The following is a 19,665-nucleotide window of genomic DNA, read 5'->3' as shown; positions in this document are numbered from 1 at the left end:
TCACACGGCACAGCTCATGTCACTCCAAGCCCAGCCTGGTGGCCCCACTACCTGACCAACTGGTTTTTGAGCATCTGCTGGTGTCACTCCTCCTGAACACCATATCAACCTTTGATAACCATCTCTGGAGGTCGGACACGGCCGGCAGCCTCCCCTGGCTGGAATTTACACCTTCCTCTACCAATGCAAGAGACCTCGCCACAAGTTTGCGGAGAGTGTCCTTCCCAGGAGAGAGCACTGGGCCTCCTTCAGCTTTCACAACACACTGAAGGGCTGGGTCCAGCACCGAAGGCAAACAGACATTTGGAAAAGGTCAAACAAGGACAGAGAAATAACTTTAATGCCACAAAAACACATTCCAGAAGCAGCTTTTAAAAAAAAACAAAAACAAAACAAACCAAAAACCAAACATACAGAAAAAAAAAAAGATCTGCAAAAAGGACACGCTAAATACAATGCCTATGCAGTCAGTTTATTTTTCCATGGGAGTTTTTATTTTCTCACATGTATTCCATGAGCATGAGGATAAAAATAACATTACCACAATGACGTATCTATAGTAGGAGGAATGACTTATGGGTGCCGACCGAAAGTCAAGGTTTCCTCTTTGCCCCCAATTTGAAAACATCACCAGCAAATCAGCCGCCTGCCAAAATAATCAGTAATGCCATCTCTTCCCCAAAACCAGAACGCAGGGACTGCTCAGAGAACAGGACAAGCCCTTAGAAAATAGGACAGATGGCATTACAATTCCAAGCAAAGTAACTCCTTGTATCATTAGCTATTGAACCCGCGGCTTGATGTGGGGATCAGTGTAAAGCTTATTAGTCTTTAGACAGTTGGCAGCAACAGCCGCTGCAGCAACCATCCGGGAGCAGAAGGAACTCATTCAGTTTAGTTGTTTTTCAGGTCATGTTAAGTCAAAATGTCTCTATACGCACTCCAGTCCCAATTTAACCTTTCTGAGCCTCTCCAAGCGCAATTATGCTTACAAACAGCTTCAACTCCCGTACTCCTCTGACAAAGAGGGCTCCAGGAGCCCGGCGCAGGTATCTAAAAAATTCCTGCCTGGTACCATTGTGTAAGGATTTCACCCTACTTTGGAGAGCAAGGACTTGCCAAGAATACCACTGACCTCAGCCCCAACATTATGAAACAGCGCTGCCAGCTCCAGCCAGCTATGTAAAAGTAGGGACTGAATTCAAACCCAGAGCCACAGCGTACTGCGGGATAATAACAAAACAAAACCCCCCAAAATTATACTCTAAGTGCATTTTTCTTTTTACCGGAAGCAACCTTCAAAATAAACTCAGCTGGCATTTCTCTCCCTCCCTGCCCCCCCCCCCCAAAAAAAAAAAAACAGGGAGTAGGAGGAAAGTTGTTCGCCTTAATGCATTTCTTCCCTTCCCGTGAGCTTGCCGCCCGGGAATTCAGCGCTGAGGGGGTTGGGGGCGGGGGGTGAAACCCGCGACCGAGCCGCTCAGCTCCCCCGGGAGCGGGGCCGTGGGGCTCCCGGGTTTCCCCCCCCCTCCCCCGGCCGGGGGTGCGCGGGGCGGGCGCGCTGGCGGAGGCCGCCCGCCGGGCGTGGAGGGCAGCGGAGCGGCCCCCTCCCGGGAGGGAGGAAGGGTGTCGGGGGTCCGGGGTAAGGGGCCGCCTACCTGGGGGCTTCTCTCCGCCGGGTTCTTCATCACCGCCTGGCGGAAGCTGTTATCCACGTAGGACGCCATCGCGCCCCTCCTGCCTCCCGCCGCCGCCTGCCCGGGCTCCGCCGGCACCCGCCGCCGCCGCCGCCCGGGGAGGGGATAGGGGAGGGCCGGCCGCGGCCTGTCGCTGCGGGCTGCGCGGCCGGAGCGCTGAGCGAGGAGATGGGAGGCGGCGCGGCGCGGAGGCACCGCGGGCTCAGCAGCGCCGCCGCCCGGAGCAGGAGGCGGCGGCGACGGCAGCCGAGCCCCGCCGGTAACGGCGGCGACAACGGCTCGGCGCTCCCTCTCTAACCGGCTCTACGCCTCCCGCCGGCCCGCTCCGCCGCATCCCCCCGGGCACCGTCGTCGTCGTCGTCGCCGCCTCTCTTCTCCTCTTCCTCCTCCTCCTCTTCCTCCTCCCATCCGGGCTGATGGGGGGGCTCCGCGCCCGCCTCGGAGACGGGGAAGTTGCTGGCTTGGGGAGGCGGAGCGGCGGGGGGGGGGGCGGGACGGGGCGGGACGGTGGAGAAGGGGGGAGGCGGGTCGCTGGGGGCCGCGGCCGGCGGGGGTCCCCCCGCCGGCCGCGGCCCCCAGCGACCCGCCTCCCCCCTCGGCAAAGGTGGTTTAGCATCCTCCCCCCCTTCCCTCAAACCGCCCTGGGAAACCATCCCTGTCGTTTTTTAACCCCTAAAATGAAGATTGACCGGCTGTCGCCATCGTCCCGAGGGACGCGCATCATCCCGGCTTCGGTGATGCATCCTATGAATATTGGGGATGAGCAAGCTGGACGTTAAAAATAATAATAATAATAAAAAAAAATAGAGTTGATCTTCTGGATCTAGTGACTCCCTGCTTTGGGGAGGCCACCTGTTGTCACTCTTCTCAAGAGTAATCCTTATCAGCCGGCTGTCCCCTCTGTCATTGCTACGTGGGGTGAAAACGAGGAAGGGAAGGGTGTGAAATCTTTAATTTAACACTTTTCGGGGGGTTAACTAGTGGCTTCTTCTTCTCACGTGAACGTAAGTTTTTAAAGAATAAAGGTCTTGCAACATGGCTGATTTTCTTTGTTTACCACGACACAGAGCGTGTCTCAACAGCAGCTTGATAAATACGAATCATGGAAGTATTATTAATGTGCCATTAATGGCAGTGTAATACTATTAATGTATTTGCTTTTACAAGCGATGTGTACCTTTTGTTGGTATGGATCAGACAATGTAAATAATGTCCACATTAAGAAATCTGTTTCATTTCCAGTCACTAACAGGGCTTTAGACATTTTAATCACAAGTAAGGTGGTGTAATTTTTATTTGTATTCTTTATTTGCAAAAAATCACAAGGATAACCTTTTTTTTTTTCATACACAACATACACTGCAGGTGTCAGGAGACAATATCTTACACTTTTAGACATACATGGCTCTCAAGCAGGCTGTGTCTTCAGGCAGTAATGTACTAAACCTACTGAATTTCTATGTATGGCTCATTAACAAACATAACTCTTTGGGCTAATCCCACTCATATGTGTCAGCAAAATATTTTGCAGCTAATACTGATAATTCTGGGCAGACCATGGGAAAAGACTGCGGAGGGCTCCACATCCCGACTACATCTTCCTTGTCGATGCTTATTAGCAGTCCTTATGGGGGATTTTTTTTTTTTTTTTTAAACTAACAGATTGAAAACATAATGTCCTTTGCCCTAAAGAATAACAGTTTTAAATATGCCTTGCATTCATCACCCAGAGACTATCATTTCTTCGAATTAATCAAGCCTGCAGCTATAGGAAAGTGCCAGCTTTTCTGAAGCCCAGCTCACCAACCTGCAGTGCTAAGATTCCCTTTTTTTGTGGGGCATATGCATAGGGCGAGTGCCGCAGGAATGCGAGGAATGCTCTCCTGGGCTCCGCTCCTCAATCACTTCAGGGCACCCATTCCCTCCTGCTACAGACTAGCTTGCCTGACATCTTCATATCTCTACATCAAAACAGAGCTACCCACTCTATTTTAATACGCAATTATCTTTCATTTCAGACCTCTGAGCTGTAGCAGCATCAAGTGAAGTGTTTCCCTCTGATTAATTTTTTGTTGTGTTATCCAGTAACACAATACCTGCCATTCACAGTGATATTTAACTTCAGCCGAAGGGACTTTGGGGGCTCCAATTGTACTCTGATCAGTGTAACAAATCTCAATGGTCATAAACATATGTCAAAGGCCTATCACGCACTACATGAATTGTTAGAAATGGGAATGAATGAAAGCTGCAGAATTAGATCCAAATACATTCAACAATTTCTTAATAATATTTAAGAATGTGTTGCATTAACACCTTCTCAGTGCCTGTAAGCAACATATTTCTATAATGCAGATGCTTCTGATTGTTTATATTCTCCATGGCGGATACAACTCTGTCCTTTGTGCTGGTTGTTGTTTTGTTGGGTTTTTTTTCCCTAGCTGAAATTAGAATAGTTCTTATACCTGAATAGGAAAAAACAGCAAATAATCACCAAGATACAGAGCGAGAATAATAATTAGAGAATACATCAGATCATCATTGGAAACCCCTATTTTTCATGCAATTATTCAACAAAATAAAATTTACAGCGTCTAACACTTTTGCAGCTTACACATTCTCTGAGTCTCACTGTCTTTCCTGTGTTCTAACTTCAACAGTAAGTCAGTATGTTTTAAAATATGCGTGTATACCAGGACCTGCCATTCATTTTGCATTTGCTTTTTGGTTATTCCTCAGTCTACGTTATCTAGCCTGATTTACAACGGATGGGGGGTGGGGGGGGGGTGTTGTTTACACTGGTCATGTTGTTACATTACATAGGTTTCCTACGCCATATTACACTAGGAGGCCAAGAGTTAACCATGTACATTACATGTAGCACAGACAGTATTGATATTTCAGCAATATGAAAAGGCTGCAACTCAAAATATGACAGCTGAGCATAATATCCTTTGGATAGCTGTAACTAAGCACTATGTTAAAGTATTTTAGAAAAGTATTTTGCTTTAGAAATAAGAGTTTCTGCCTTGCTGAATATCTCTGTTTCTTTTAAGGGATCAGTTGAAATGGTCAGGTCAGACAGTTACTAGAATGCCAAGGAAACAAAGTCAGCGTTTCTGTGAGCTCGTTGTTCATTTGCTAACCCTCATTTTTAAAAAGATACTCGCACTTTAAGAGGCTTGGACTTGGCTTAGCCACACAGCTTTTAATTCGTGACACCAGTTATCGGTCACCCACAGCTAAAAGCTTGGTTTGCTCAGGAGAGGCCGGAATGCCCTGGTAGGGAAACAGGACGTTGCCTCTTTGGGGGGGCTAGTCAATTGTATACAGTCAGTATGGATATAAACCCATGGATGTCCTTTTATACCCTTTCTACGGATAAACACTCATTTCCATTATCTTCTGGAGACAGTGTGGCAGCTGAAGCAGATTCATGCAGCCGAGTTCCAGCCCTCAGAACCGCCCATCTCGTCCCCGGCTCTCTCCTGGCACCTTCTCAGCAACCATGCAAAGTTATTTTCATAACCATTCATGGAGGTGGGCAGTAAAGGGGAACGGAGGTATTGGTCTGGAGAACCATGCCGTAGCTGACCTTGAGAACTGTAGCCACCCTCACTGGCCAGGCAGAAGCCGATTTTATTGGATTTTAAGTCACAGATGAATGATTTCAGGTACGAGAAAGGCCATTAATGAGGGGAAACTGTCTCCTTTGAACAAGATTAACATCTATGCTCTTTTGGGATGGCAATGTTTTTTCCAAGAATGCTGTCTCTCACTTTTTGGGATTTGTACATGGATGTGATTATTACCATTTGCAATGCCAGCTTTTATCATCTTTTACAACATGATGTAGGGCATGTGGGGATTTTATTGGTTTTTTGTTTGTTAAGGTTTTTTTGCAACATCCTCTAGTTATGTGGCTATTTGCCAACTAGCCATCACTAGTGTACGGCACAGTATGTAACTGCCACCCTGTATCCCTGAGCAGGAGGAGTAGGGTAGAAAAGTATCAGTGAGTTAACACAGTCTGTGCTAAAATAATTCTTGGATGTTTACCATTGGTTTATGGTCCTTTTGTACTTGTAAGGCAGAACAAAATTCAAAAGGTTATAAAAGAGAGCCTGGCCTGTGGCATAAAGCAAATTTCATCTTCTTTTTTTTTCTTAAAAGGAAAAAGAGAAGAATTTGTGACTACTATAATGCATTTCATATATTTATTCAGAATTTTCTGCTATTTGCATAGCTACATTGGGGAATATTTATCATTCAGCTTCTGCTACAGCTGCAAATGTATGCAAATCGGCTTTAACTGGTTAGTTTAATACTAGCAGTGGCAGCTCAGGGACCGCATGAACTAACTATTCAAGTATTTACATGGTCGTTGGAGAGGAATTCAGTGTTCCCTTCAGCTGCACTGATAAAGGTGCCCAGAGGAAAGGCAGGGTGGCTGCAATCCGTATTGCAGCAGCACCTAGGAGGTGCAGTAATGGACGGCAGCCCCCTACGCTACATGCTGTATGAACACCGAACAAACGAGCAGGAACTCTTGAAGGTCAAGCCTGTGTTTCTGAAGTAAGCTCAGGTCTGTCTACACAAGCTTCATTCATGCTTGTGACCACGATGCAGGTGTGCCCCTCATCTCTCAGGAGTGGAAGTGATGATGGGAGATGCCTGAGAGTCTGGTACCTCCACCGGGAAGGGGGTGCTCAGGACCTCGCTGCAACATCATCTGCTCCAGCTTCTCCTTCTGTGGAGAGAGGCACAGCAGTATCATCTCAACTTCTTAGGTAAAGTTTTCTGAAGACATAAGCGAAGCACTGCAAAGTGCTGACACTAATAACGGCATTTTGAGGGTTTTTTTTAAACAGACCATTAACCACAGACATAGAAACAGTCAAACAGCATCTTGTGTCGTTATGAAGATGCGTGGCGAAAGAGGTTGTTTCGGTGGGCTGGCGCAAAGCCCACAGCAGTAAGTGGGTGCTTCGGTGCTGGTGCAGTCCGGGACAGGCTGCCAGCAGGGAGAGGGACCCCGCTGTGGTTCTTAAATTGCACCCGCTACGCAGTGGCAGAGGCAAACAGGGTCCTTTTAGATAAACGGCACTTTCTGAATGACACACAGGTTAAAAAATGCACTCCTTTCCAAATAGTCATCCACAATCTAACACAGGCAGGATATACGTAGGAGCGATTTCAACTGTTGAAAGTACACTGTAACACAGTTTTGTGAACTATATAGTCAGTGTTCACATGTATTTATAATATTATATTTCAGTAAATAGCATCCCAAATAAGGAAAAAATATTTCATTCTTATTCACTCCCTTTGAAGTTTTTATTACTGGACAAATTAAAGCCCAAGCTAATATTTTGTGTTTTGGTTTTTCCCTAAAAGAAAATATAAACTTCTTTCTAAAATAACTGTAATTGAGTTGTTTAAAATAATCTTTTGAAGTTTCTACAACCCAAACATTATGTGATTATGCTGAAGTATGAAAAGGGGAAATTGTCTGGAAGTCAATCTAGTCAGGACTACTATTTATTCAAAGCTGGCCAAGTCTTTAAAAGAATTTAACTTATATGTATTAATGGTAGATAGCCAGATGATCATTAATATCCAACGATACTGCTTTTCATAAAACACTAGAAGATGATAAATTTATCTGATAGATCATGCAGAATGATAAATAAAACATGTGAAGCTCTGCAAGGAAAATGAAACACAGAGGAGGTAAGATTTTTTTCCTGCCCAAAGATGTGAAATATTTATAAGAGAAAAAATTGCCATTAACATTGTTATTAAGACCTTTCACTCCAAATGTGCTATTTTCAGTGTTAGGATTCTATGCTGATTGCCTAATTTTCACTGTCTACCATCAGAAACCTTTTTATTTAAAAAAAAAAAAAAAAAGTCAGCTTTGTTATATATGATTGAAGTGTTTGGCTTCAGTTTGTACTAGCTGTTTCAAAAAAATATGAATATATTTATAACTTTTGGCATTACTGTGGGGCATTATTCTACAAATTAAGTTTACCGCTGGTAGCATTTTTCCATAATGAATTATTGATTAATTATTCCAGATATTGCCTGTCCTCGGCTCAGCCACCAAGCATGGCTTACTGCACTGCTAAGTCAGCCCGCGCTAGAACTATTCCTCGGCCTGAGTCCCCGAACGCCGCATTCCCGCCAGCTTTCACCTCTTTACTCTTGTCACTGTCTCCCACAGAAATCGTCCGCGCTCTTCCCCGCTCGCTTTAACACGCTATACTGCATTGCAAATATGTTTCAACATGATCCTACCAGTGCTTATTAGAAGAGCATTTGCATTTACATTGCTTCCTAACAACCTTTATAAATTACTCCCTTGCTTTGAAATGAATAGTCATTGTGTATAATGTTTATGCGGTTCAGCCGCCTGCATCCTTCAGTCACCGTTTAGATCTGTTCAAAGCATATGGGGATGTGTGGGTGTGAACTTAAGTGAATGTTTCTGTGCTGTGCATACAGATCCTGGAAAAGCATATTCACACCTATATCATAATGTGACAAGTACTAGGTACCCATTTAAATGGATAGAATCAACTCTAAGTTCAGTAAATGCTAGAAAATTCTTCTTACTTGCAAATCAGTGATGCCACGCTCCATCAGTTTATGTTCCGTTTGTTTTTCCAGGAAGAAACTATCCAGTACCTGGAATAAAACAGCATTAAAAATCTAATTTTACCTTATCCCAAGAAAGCATACTCCACATAGATCAACACTGAGGTAAGCTACCAAGGTGATGTAAGCTTATTGTGGAATCGTCCTGATCGTTCCAGACGATTTAATGACAATGTGCCTAACCTTGTGTGTGCAGAGCTCCTTGCTGCGTCCGTAGTCCAAGAGTACTCTTATTAGACAGATCATAGAAAGAAATAAACAGTTCATGTTCAGAACATTGTTACGACCAAGTTTCTTTCACACAGACTCTACAATCACCAGTACTGTCAGCAGTGAAAATTAAGACTTTATATTCCTTTCTTCTTGTAAAGAACTTAATAAAAAGAGATCCCTATTTCCACTGGGACCTTCAGCTTCTGTACAAATACACGATGATAAATTCAAGCTTCAAATTAAGTTGGAGGAAGAAATCCTTGACTATACAATCGTATACAAAAACTAAGACATGAAGGAGCAGACAAAAATAAGCAATACTGCACAGGTAGGCAGTCGCTAACTAACCAACCTTGGGGTAGAATTTACACAATGTATTCCTTGTGTTATCCGGATTTATATTTAAGACAGACAGTGATAAAGTATCACTTTCCCTCATATTTTAGTGTAAATTTTGCTATTTGTTTCATTTATGAAGCAGATGATACTTATAATACTCTTTAAACATTCAGCAGCTAGCTGTGATAAACACTATCTTCCTACTCCTGATTTGTGCTGAGAACAAAAATCCACCATTGCCTTGTACCACTGCTGGAAAAACATCGGAACCTGCTGTCTCGTTCACTTTTCATTTCCAGAACAAATTAAAAAAAAAAAAAAAAAAGAAAAAAAAATTGCCTTTCTCATTGTTGCTGTGCTTAGTAGAGCAACTAGCATGGGGACGTTGCCAATGAAGATCTGTAGCCGACCAAGTTTGTCTTGTAACTGTGTTTTCTAAGTCAGGAAGAGAAACTGAAATGTGAGAAGCAATTGTACAGAAAGAGGTAGTTGAGATTAGCGTTTTGTGGGAAGTCAAGTGACTCTTTGGAAGATGTACATTTTTGAAAAACACGTGAACACTTAAAGATTTTTCTTAGGGGGAAGTTCTTTGCTAGGAATTTTCCTTTTTTTTTTGTGCTGTTAGCAACTGAAAAGGCTGCTGACATACGCTGGCATCTGACTGGCACGACGAGAGCCCTGTACACTGCCGCAATAAGCACACTCCTGTCATCTATATTTAATTTTGTTTCTCTTCCTTCAGCTCGAGCTAGCTGGAATGGAGACAGCTCAGTGTATTTAGTCCTTTGGATAAGGAAGTCTTGAAATACTTCAGAAGTAGCCTCCTGAAAATAAACTGGAGGGTGGGGATCGGCATCCACGTGCTCTCGTTCGTGTGCAATTAGCATCCATGTGAGGGAGAAGGCTCTTCAGAGGGAGAAGAGCTAGGGTGGATCATTTCTCCTGCTTCGGCCTGTCTTCATATGGCGGTCCAGGTCCTCATCTGATTAAAATCCATGCGTGTCAAGGAGATCAACCAAATCCTGCTAGTTTAAAACAGCTAAGGACCTGCCCCTTGGCTCTGATCCCTGTGGGGGCTGCCGGGAGTTTGGCAGTGCTGCGGCAGACGATGGGTATGCCCCTTTTGGGCTCTAGCTGAAAACCCGATGCGCTGTTTTAAACCCCCAGAAGGAGAGACCTCTCTAACGTACGCTCAGCTGTGCCCCTGGGAAGGGGTGTGTGACAAACAACAAAACAATCTTGCCCCTGTTTGTCCAGTAGTGACATCTGTGTCTTGTTAGCGATGCACAAACTTTTAAAATGGTTCTTCTCTCAGGTGGAAGTGAGCTGTATAACTTCATTCCATCGATGTGAATAGCTTACAGTTTTGCCTCGAGCTTTCGCATTACTATTGCGTTCAGGTATGAAGTTAGATTCCTCTTGCCATGGAGGAGAGGAGCTGAAGTACAAGAGAAAATTTCATCTTTAATTAATTTGTCTTGGTCCCATGTGTTCCAAAAATAATACCAACGTTCCAGAAGCTAAGTATTTGAATGACTATTTTGTTATATTCAAATAGACTTCCTAAAGTTTTATTTGAAGTACCTGTAATTCTTAAGGCACGCTCATCAGTAATACACTTTTAGTAAGGGTCCCGCTCGCCATGTATGTAAATCTCTAGCCAGACAGCGGGTTGATACTCCCGGGCAATGTAAATACAGTTGGTTAAAAACACACATCAACACATCTTCAAAGTGCAAAGAGGGGTCTTTCAAGCAAAAATATCACATATATTTTTGAAACCAGCAATAACGGTACGGATATTCGGTTGATTTGAACGTGGATACCAACACTGAAGCTATGGGAAGTGTTTTCCTACTGTGGTTAGATCTTAAAAGATCTGTGCATGTGGGAGTCAAGTTGCCCTACACTTTGTGGGAGCTTCAAACCCGACACTGCCAAGGGTAGTCTCGTGGGAAATAAGAAAGGGGTTTGTCGGTAGATGGAGATGTGATGGCATTTGAGACAAAACTGGTCCACAGGTGGCCTGAACCTATTCTGCTGTGCTTGCAAATCTTTGCTTTTGTAAATTTTAAAGAGGAGTAAAAGTAGTGAACGTATCCAAAGCATTACATAGTTTTGAGATATTAATTTAAACACCTCGTGGTTTTGCAGTGAGTATACATATGTTTTGTCATAAAAACCATGCAGGTACATCATAGCCCCAAATGTTTAAGGATAAATTGTATGGTATCTACAACCTCTAGCAGGCATTTGCAACTCTTCTGAAGCCACTTGAAAATGCTTAATTGGCCCAGATGTACTCACTTACATGATTATAAAGTGAAATAGGGTAGCTGACATTAAAGGCTGTGGATGTGGAAACCATAAAAATGTGATAACTTGTTCCAGCTGTAATTTCCCACAGAATACTTTTCATGAATTTATCTGCCCATCATTTCCCTGTATTCATCTGAAACACTGTACAGTGGTCAGAAAACCAGAAAAGAACTCACATTTGCCTTTTCTCCAGAGTAATTTCAGGGGCCAGATACATTTCTCAGAGCAGCAAGAGGGAGAGAAGATCAGAACATAGAATTATTCTGGAAAACAAGTACGGATCCCTTTTTGGGGTTAAAAAAGCATGACTAGTTTATTCCCTTCCACTCCTTCACCCTACTGTATGCAGAGTGAGAAGACAGTCCTCTCAGCTGCTCCAGAGAGTTCAGTAACTAATTCTCAACATCTTTCCTGAGATGCTGCAGAGTCGTTTTTTCCACTATGTGATTATTTACTCGGTGAAAAAAAAAATCTTAAAGAAAACAAAGCTTAATCAAAATAGGGAAGACGGAGCAGATTTGAAATAAATACTAGCTTTAACCTATCTGGCTTTACCCTTCTCATGACTTGAGCTAGACGGGCTATTCTCAATCTGTTTACCCAGGGAGCGTAAAGAAGCTGTACGCCTATGAAGCAGATCCTTGTATTTTAGTCTCCTACCCGCCAGCCCTTGCTCGTTTATTCAGGACCAGTGCCTCACCATCTCGCAGCCTCATGAACTATTCCTTACGGGGCTAAGGTGACTACTGTTTTCCAAGCCAATTTCCTCCAGCTACCTATGCATGTCCTGAGGCTCACCGAGGATACACAGACCCTTGATGCTGATTATTAGACACCCCTCAAGCGCTTACTGACCTAGTTTAGAAACCACATCTCACGGAGGGATCTTGGCCCTAGCCAGATTATGTATGCTCGTCAACACTTGAAACTTTTATTGGCTTGTCTGTGCAAGGTAGAGCATGCCAACGTAGTCATGCCAGTAAAAGCTCAGTGAGAATACATAATTATAAAGATGCCTTTCACAGCTACAGCTTATTTCAGCCCCCTCGCTAAGATGAGATACAATATTGCACGGACTTTTGGGAGAAGGGAGTTCATACTGGAACTGTTGCTGTTACTGTAGCTGTTTTAATTATAATCATGCAGTTAAAGATGGAGGAAAAAAAATCCTGCACTATCCTTTCAACTGAGAAGACAGGCATTTTTCATCACTCCTCCTAAAATCATTTCCCTCTGTTTTGAAATATTGTTTGAGGCAAGCGCTCCAAATCTTCTATCAAATTTGGGTCTCTTTGATGATCCCCTTAGGCTTCCATTCTGCTGTATTAGTTGAAGCCTAGTGCAGTAGGAAATTTGGCCTCATAAATTTTAGAAATGCTGCATATTTATCTAGTAGTACTATAACCTGAGAAACACTTTAATTTTTTATGTTGCTAATCACTTCTTTTGTATGGAAAACCACACAGCCGTGGTGAAATCTTGCGATTTTTTTTAGACAGGAAAACATCACAGAAATACATTAGGGAAGTATAAAGATTTCCTTCCTTTATAATCTTGCCGTGTGATACAGCTTTGAACAAGTCACTAACATGTGTCCCTCCTTGTTATAAGGCATATAACAAAACGCGTGCACCTACCTCGCAGGGGCGTTCTGGGGGCTGGTGCTTGTAAAGCCCTTTTGAGGATGAAAGGCATTATATGAGTATTGAGCACTAATCTCGGGCATGTGGACAAGCCATGCACATTCGAAGTAAAAACCTTTCTAATAATATCCATCTGCATCTTGAATACAAGCAAGAAATTGTAAGACAGCCTGTCAATGATCAAGGCTTTTTCATGCAGCTCACCCTACTGTTTGGCGGCTGGCCAGCTCGGAGAGCCTACGGAGGAAAATGGCTCCAAAGGAAAAAATGTGCATGTTAAGCAGAGGACAGCCTTTGTGAAGGGTGAGAAAAAACAAGACAAATACCCTCAACTGCCAAAGCGTTCTCTGGTACATGGAGGAATGAAGTGAGACCAAAGGGAAGGAAGAAACTGCAGTAGGCAGGAGCCTTCTCTTCTCACTGAAGATAACTCCAGCCTGTGTGCACCATAATGCTGAACTAAGACATGTTTCTACTTCAGGACCAGGCCTGCTTTACATTAAGGATGTTTCTCTGTGGAGAGCCTGGGAGAAGCCAGGGAAGAATTTATTTGCAACTGCAACACCTAAGCCAACCAAGAATGCGTGCCGACCTTCAAAACTGTATTAACGATACCACAAAGGCCTTCAAAAACATTTGTGGGGCAGTGCAGTATGATCAGAGTGTGCTGAGGAGGTCCGAGCAGCTCCTCTTCAGATGGAGTGATGCCAAGCTTTTGATTCAATGGGACTTATCTGGCTGTCAGAGGCACTTTAACTGGTGCTGCTGACAGGCAGGGCATTGGCTCGCTGAGTCCTCTCCTGCTATTACAAGCCTCCATGCAGAATCATCAGCAAATTCTTTCGCCTGATATATATATATATGTACACACACGCATACATATCTCCAGTGTCAGAACTAGCCCCCTTACTTCCTCTCACCAGTCATCTGCGGATTCATTTCACTCAAGCTGTGCTCCAGCTGTACGGCGTCGCAATGCTGCGGCAAACATATGGAGTTTCAGCCAATAGTCCTCCTTCACTTCCTACAGGCTTTCAGTCTCTCTCTCCCTGCAGTGCCTCGTGCACTACCTTGGATGCAGCAAGGTTTAATTAAAATAAAACATTCAGGAATTGAACTAATAACAAGAAAATCTCCATCTATCATCATATATTTAGAGAATTTTCTCCAGAAAGCTTTCCAGTCCTCCATTAAAATGTTTACATGCAAGATGTTTCTCCTCTAATAAATCACAATTTACATTTAGATACTACCTTTTGTTCTGATAGCTCATCTTTACTGAAAAGTTGATTCCAGTCATGACTCGTGTAGCCTTTCATTCAAATTCCTGCCATATAGAAAGAGCCCAGAATTAAATATTTAAGCAGCTTTTAATTCACGTTATCTTGCCACAGATCAATTTAGCACAACTCATCAACTGCTAACATGATCAATAATTAATGTGGCTGCAGGTCATCTACATCAGAGTTCTGTTAGTCCTCTTAGCGTCTTTCCATGGTTCACTCCACTAGCCCAGGGAGAACTGGCCAGCTCTGCCATGGCTCACTGGAGCGTAATTCCCAGAGGGGCTCAGCCCACTGATAGATAGATAAATAAGTAAATAAATAAACATATAAATAGAGCCTCTGCACACACACCCTCCCCCCCCCAAAAAAAAAAGTCACAAACCCCACACTAAAGCAAAAGACTTTGAAGATTCTCTCAGAAGCATTCAGGATCCAACAGATGAGCCCTGGTGAATTTTCCTACTGTGGTATATCGTGTTACTAATCCCAGCATTTGATTTCCTGACCTCCCTCTCTCCGCAGCGGGGATGGCAGAAGAGCATGTGTCCACGCCTCAGCTGTTCCAGCCCAGAGCCTGGCATCTGAACCCAAAATCTTTGTAGCTGAAACTGAGATGCCACACTGTGGACTGAAGCAAATGCTATTCACCTAGGTGGGGATATCCGGCATCCAGTCATTCACTGCAGGGATGGCAACCTGCAGCAGAAAACAGCGACTTTAGAGATCTGTGGCATGCAAAAATGCACTTAGTACTAGTGTTCATCTGGCTGTTATTTTGGATGCATTTCGCAGTGCCACTGCCTTAGCCTGAGCTGGAGAAGAGTGATTCAAATGTTGACAAAGCCAATATATACCGCAATAAAACAATAACTTGCCTGAGATCTCCAGGGCTTTTTTTAACCAAATTCAGCCCTGCCATAAGTATCGACAAACATATTCATTCTCTTAGCAAAAAACCCAAAACAACACTGTGTAGTGACAAAGTACAATCCTCAGAGTCAAACCTTAGGAAGCAAGAAAATCACATATTAAGGGCGAAGTCTTTAGCGCGCTTTACCATCTTCGTACCACCTACAATGGCAATGCTACCAAACAAATGGCATCATTAATATCTGTCACCAATAAATCCCAGTAAGCAAAACATACCTTTTTCCCCAGCCTTTCAGCAAAAGCCTTGGCAGCAAATTCATACATTTTTGTATCCCTAGATTGCTGCGTCCAGCTATCACAGTTGTTCATTTGGAAACTCTGGTTTAAAATAAAACAAACTATGAAGTCTAAGCAGGTAGAAAAAGCAGAACATGTGTTGCAGCTGCAGTGTTGCCTCATATGTCCCTCCATCTCAGAAACAGACCCCTCCAGCAAGACTGCTCATTTGTGCGGCCTGAGGAAGTCCCGATGTCCACCATGTGGCTGCTTCAAAACTGGATGCATTTTTGCAAACCTTTTAAATGACACTACTGTTCTTGTTACTGCTGAAAATTTTGAAGTCATATGATTTAATCTGTAGTCCAATGACACAACAGTAATATTTTCCCATATTTTATCTTTCTGAGACTTATTAGGCTTATTCTATACAAAATATAACCATACCAACTAGAAGGGTTGGGGTTTTTTTTACTTTCATAATTAGATATGGACCATCAATTGTGGAAGAATGCATGACAAGGAGTACCGACATAAGCACACTTCAGAAAGGGCAGCATCGCTTGTGTGAGTGTAACACCTCTTCAACCATTTAAAGGGCTAAACCTTCCATGATGGCGAGGGCTGGAGGACGACGCCAACCCCTGAGCCTGTCTGTGCGTGGTGCCTCCCAGCTGCGAGGTAGCACGGCACACCACTGCAGGTGACAGCAGGAGGCTGAACCCAGGCCCTGGAGATGCTCGGGGGGGGAGGCCGGGTGTGCTCCCACCCTGGCGTGACAGAGCACAAAGCAATGTGGCTCGAGAGGCTCCGGGAAGAGCCTGTTGGGAAAGTGAAGGGAGGAGGAGTGAGAAATGGGAGATGGAGACAAGTCACACGGGGAGGAGCAGCCAGGAGCAAAATGTTGTTGAACAAGTAACCCTTGGTGATTCAGAGCCCGTGCCCACCAGCTCGGTTCTTAGAAGAACAGCACTTGCCAGCAAGCGTGCACGGACAAGCATCGCCAATCAAACGCTCGGATGCTGCCCTTTAGGGACGGTTGGGAAAAAGAAACCTATTAAAGTGACAATAAAAAAAGCCTCAGTAGATAAATCAGAGCTGCCACGTATGTTTCACTAGAGTGTTAACGAACACTGCGCTATCCTTCATTATTCATTAATCCCAAGTTTATTTCAGATGTGGTTGGAAACGTACTGGAAATCTCTTGCCGAGCATTTTTAATATTGTATGTATTGCTGAAGCACTGAGGATTTCTATCGCACCATACCGGTCCCTTTGGATTCGCACACATAGAAATGGCTCGTGCCCTAAGGTGTTTACAAGTGAAGGAAAAAGCAGGAGACAACAGATGGAACCAGCAGCTGGAGGATCTGCAGAAATCAAGGCAGCTCCGCCAGGCACGCCAGCAAGATTTTTGTCTGGGGCTCTCTTATTCCATATCTTTTGCCAGAACCAAAAATGAAATTCTCAACAAAATTAACGGATGAACCAGAGAAAAAGTGACTGCAGAAAAAGACCTGCATGTCCTCACTCAGATTGCTTTCATGGAGTGGAGGACCCTGAAGAGCCACAAGTGCTGGCCAGGAGCCACCTTTTTACATAAAGACCCCCTGAAGCAGCAAATAGCAGCCGAAACCCAAAAAGTCGGGGTCTCTCCAACTCTAGTTTCCTAAAGACAAATCATTTTACTTGTCAATGGGCAGTCTCCAGCAGACTTGTGGCACCCATGGAGACGGTCGTGGGCCTCACTTGGAGCCAGCTCTCCAAGGAGACCTGCGGGAGCAGGTTCCCTGCGGGCGGGGGGAACGGGCCAGGCCGGCACCAGGGACACTCGCAGAGCTAAGGGGATGATATGTCACGATGCGTCAGTTCTCAGCGCCCGCATGGGGCAGGACAGCCTGCAGCCACCATGGTCATGGCGTCCAGTGAACACTTGTTTAACACGATAGATTGGTGACTACAGTAGAAGCAGCGTAGATAAAGATTTAGTGGCCAAAAATATATGTTAAATGGTGCCACAGTATTTGTTTCACCAGACAGTTTGAGGCCTAAAGAGAAAAAAATCCCTATTTTTGTTGTTCATATTTTTCACATTTAGTAAGTATCTGGGTATTTTTCAACCACAAGGGATTATTATTGTGTGCTAGACACACGCATGCACGCACATCCAGAGGCAGTAACATCAACTGGATAGTTTTTAAATTTGGAAGCTTTTGTGCCCTGCTCAAGCAGTTCTCATTCAGTACTTAAAAACTGTGCCCAGCACCTGCATATTGAAGAAAAAGATCTGGTGGTGTTTGAGGAGAGAACAAGGTTCTGGTCCGAAGGGCTGAATGAAAACCCCCTGCCGAGCGCCAGCCAGGACTTCTGGGTGTTTGTAGTTAACAGCAATTACAGGGATGTTTTCCTACCACAGCTCTATTTGAATTTCAATGCACCCGTATAAAAGAGCAGGCTGAAGAATAAAACCAATTGACTAAAAGATATCTACCTTTATTAAATGAATCCAGATTTGTCTTGGAGCCTGCTTTTAAATTATAGTGATGATCTGTACACAGATTCACACTAATAATGATTTTTGAACAGTACAAATTTAAAGACTGATACATTTCAGTGCACTTGCATCTTCTAATAATTAAACAACAATTGTACAAGTTGTCCTTTGATACTCTCTTTCTTCCTTAAAGGCCAAGGTACTAGAAACAGTCTCTGGGTGGTATAAATTGTGTTACAATACAGTATATGTATTCCAGGAGCACTGAATGTATGATTATGTGCTCTTCAAGTTATACACAGCAGTAGTTCCTGCTATTGGGGCACAGGTTACAGGAACATAAAAACCGCAGTTTCGGGTCAGATTAAGAATTCATATAATCTAATACCCTTGCCAGAATTGCTCTTAAATCTCATTCACAGCTTTTTGCCTTGCAACTTCTTTGCGGCAAAAGGTGACTCAATTTAGCTATGAACTGCTTGAAAAAGAATTTCCTTTGATGTTTTAAATCCATTCCTAGCAATTCAATTCTAGGTTTTGGCTTATGAAACGTTGCAATAGCTCTTTATTCACCTTCTTCAGAAAGGTCATTATTTAACAGCTCTCTACTACAGCCTCTTCAGTCATTTCTGAGAAAAAGAGAGAGCATAAAGTTTATTTAAACTTCCTGAAAAGAGAGTCAAATACATTGTCCTTAATTCCAGATTACTACTAATTTTCAGCTGTTAAGATTAACAGAATGGCACAGGTAGATAAGTACATCCACATCAACCACTTCCAGTACCTTTCCTTATTTTAACAGATCATTTCATGATATCGGTAAGAATGAGGAACTAGACCAGCACAAAATAGTCAAGATACAGGTACAGCCCCAATATACTCAGCAGCATAGTATCTGGCGGTCATGTTGAGTCGCCTGTTTGCCACGAGCCAACACGACACCATCCCCACTCCTTGTCGGAAGGAGCACAGAGTGGTAAAATTGCATGGTGTAAGTTGCATAAATAGCACCCAGTGGCAGAACCAGCCTGTCAGTTTACCTACTCAACTCTTCCGCAGCATCGTTAATACCATTAAGAAACAGAGCAAGTTTCAGAAAAATGTCAAGTCGGATAAACCTATTTCGATCTAACTACTGTGCTACGTGCTGTCCTAAGAGGTTTTTCCACCACAGAGCTTTTCTACCCTGCTTTTAATCTAATATCATGGTAAGGTTGCTATTACTCTCAGTGGATGGTGGATTACACTCACTTAGGAGCGTGTGTTTTCTGGGGAAAGCACTTTTCCTGAGAAACTAATCTTGGAAAGTGCTTTGGACTCTTCTTGCTGACTGTCCTTAAATCCAATAACATTGCCACGGTATTGCGTGACACAGGCATTGCTCCTGTGAATGATTTCTGCCAGACAATTCTGAGACAAGAGGAATAGTCAAGGTTATTTTTAAAGCACCAGAAGTAACTTAATCGCAGCAACATAATCGCTAATCGAGAATGCACAGCTTGCTATTAGTGACACTGATGATAGCTTGTAAAGGGAAAAGTAAATTTCACCTGATTATTTATAGAGTTCTGTTGCTTGTTATGGAGCAAATGTGTTATTGCAGATTTACAAGTTAGCAGATTGGTTGGCAATTAGCATATTATTCATATGCATCATAGGACTTTTAAGATAAAGAGCCAAGCATCTATGTTTCAAATTCCTGATATTCCAGATAGGCCTACCATTACTATTCCATTCCCAGTGGCTTAAAGATTAGATGATTCATATTTTTTTTTAAAAATCCCTTAAATAATTCCTTAAAAATTAAATAGGATTTATTTATGTAATAGTATCTGTAAGCTTCTTGGTTCCAATTTCAACAAAAT

General features: G+C 43.4%; 1 protein-coding gene across 8 annotated transcripts in view; it reads right to left on the bottom strand.

Annotated features, from left to right (window-relative positions):
• RAPGEF2 (Rap guanine nucleotide exchange factor 2) overlaps positions 1–2,152 on the bottom strand; it is a 190,817-nt gene extending 188,665 nt beyond the window's left edge. For 5 of the 8 annotated variants that reach the window (XM_075751803.1, XM_075751800.1, XM_075751802.1 and 2 more), the window contains exon 1: positions 1,659–1,882. In XM_075751803.1, coding sequence (XP_075607918.1) covers positions 1,659–1,727 — 69 coding nt within the window. In that variant the 5' untranslated portion in view covers positions 1,728–1,882. Of the gene's footprint in view, positions 1–1,658 lie in introns of all 8 variants that reach the window. The other 3 variants (XM_075751801.1, XM_075751798.1, XM_075751804.1) reach the window with 2 other exon arrangements.
• Positions 2,153–19,665: the final 17,513 nt, after the last annotated feature.

The sequence above is a fragment of the Balearica regulorum genome, chromosome 4, assembly GCF_011004875.1.
Source record: "Balearica regulorum gibbericeps isolate bBalReg1 chromosome 4, bBalReg1.pri, whole genome shotgun sequence".
Classification (NCBI taxonomy): domain Eukaryota; kingdom Metazoa; phylum Chordata; class Aves; order Gruiformes; family Gruidae; genus Balearica; species Balearica regulorum.
The sequence above is the reverse complement of the archived record's forward strand: the minus strand, read 5'-3'. Positions and strand labels throughout refer to the sequence as shown.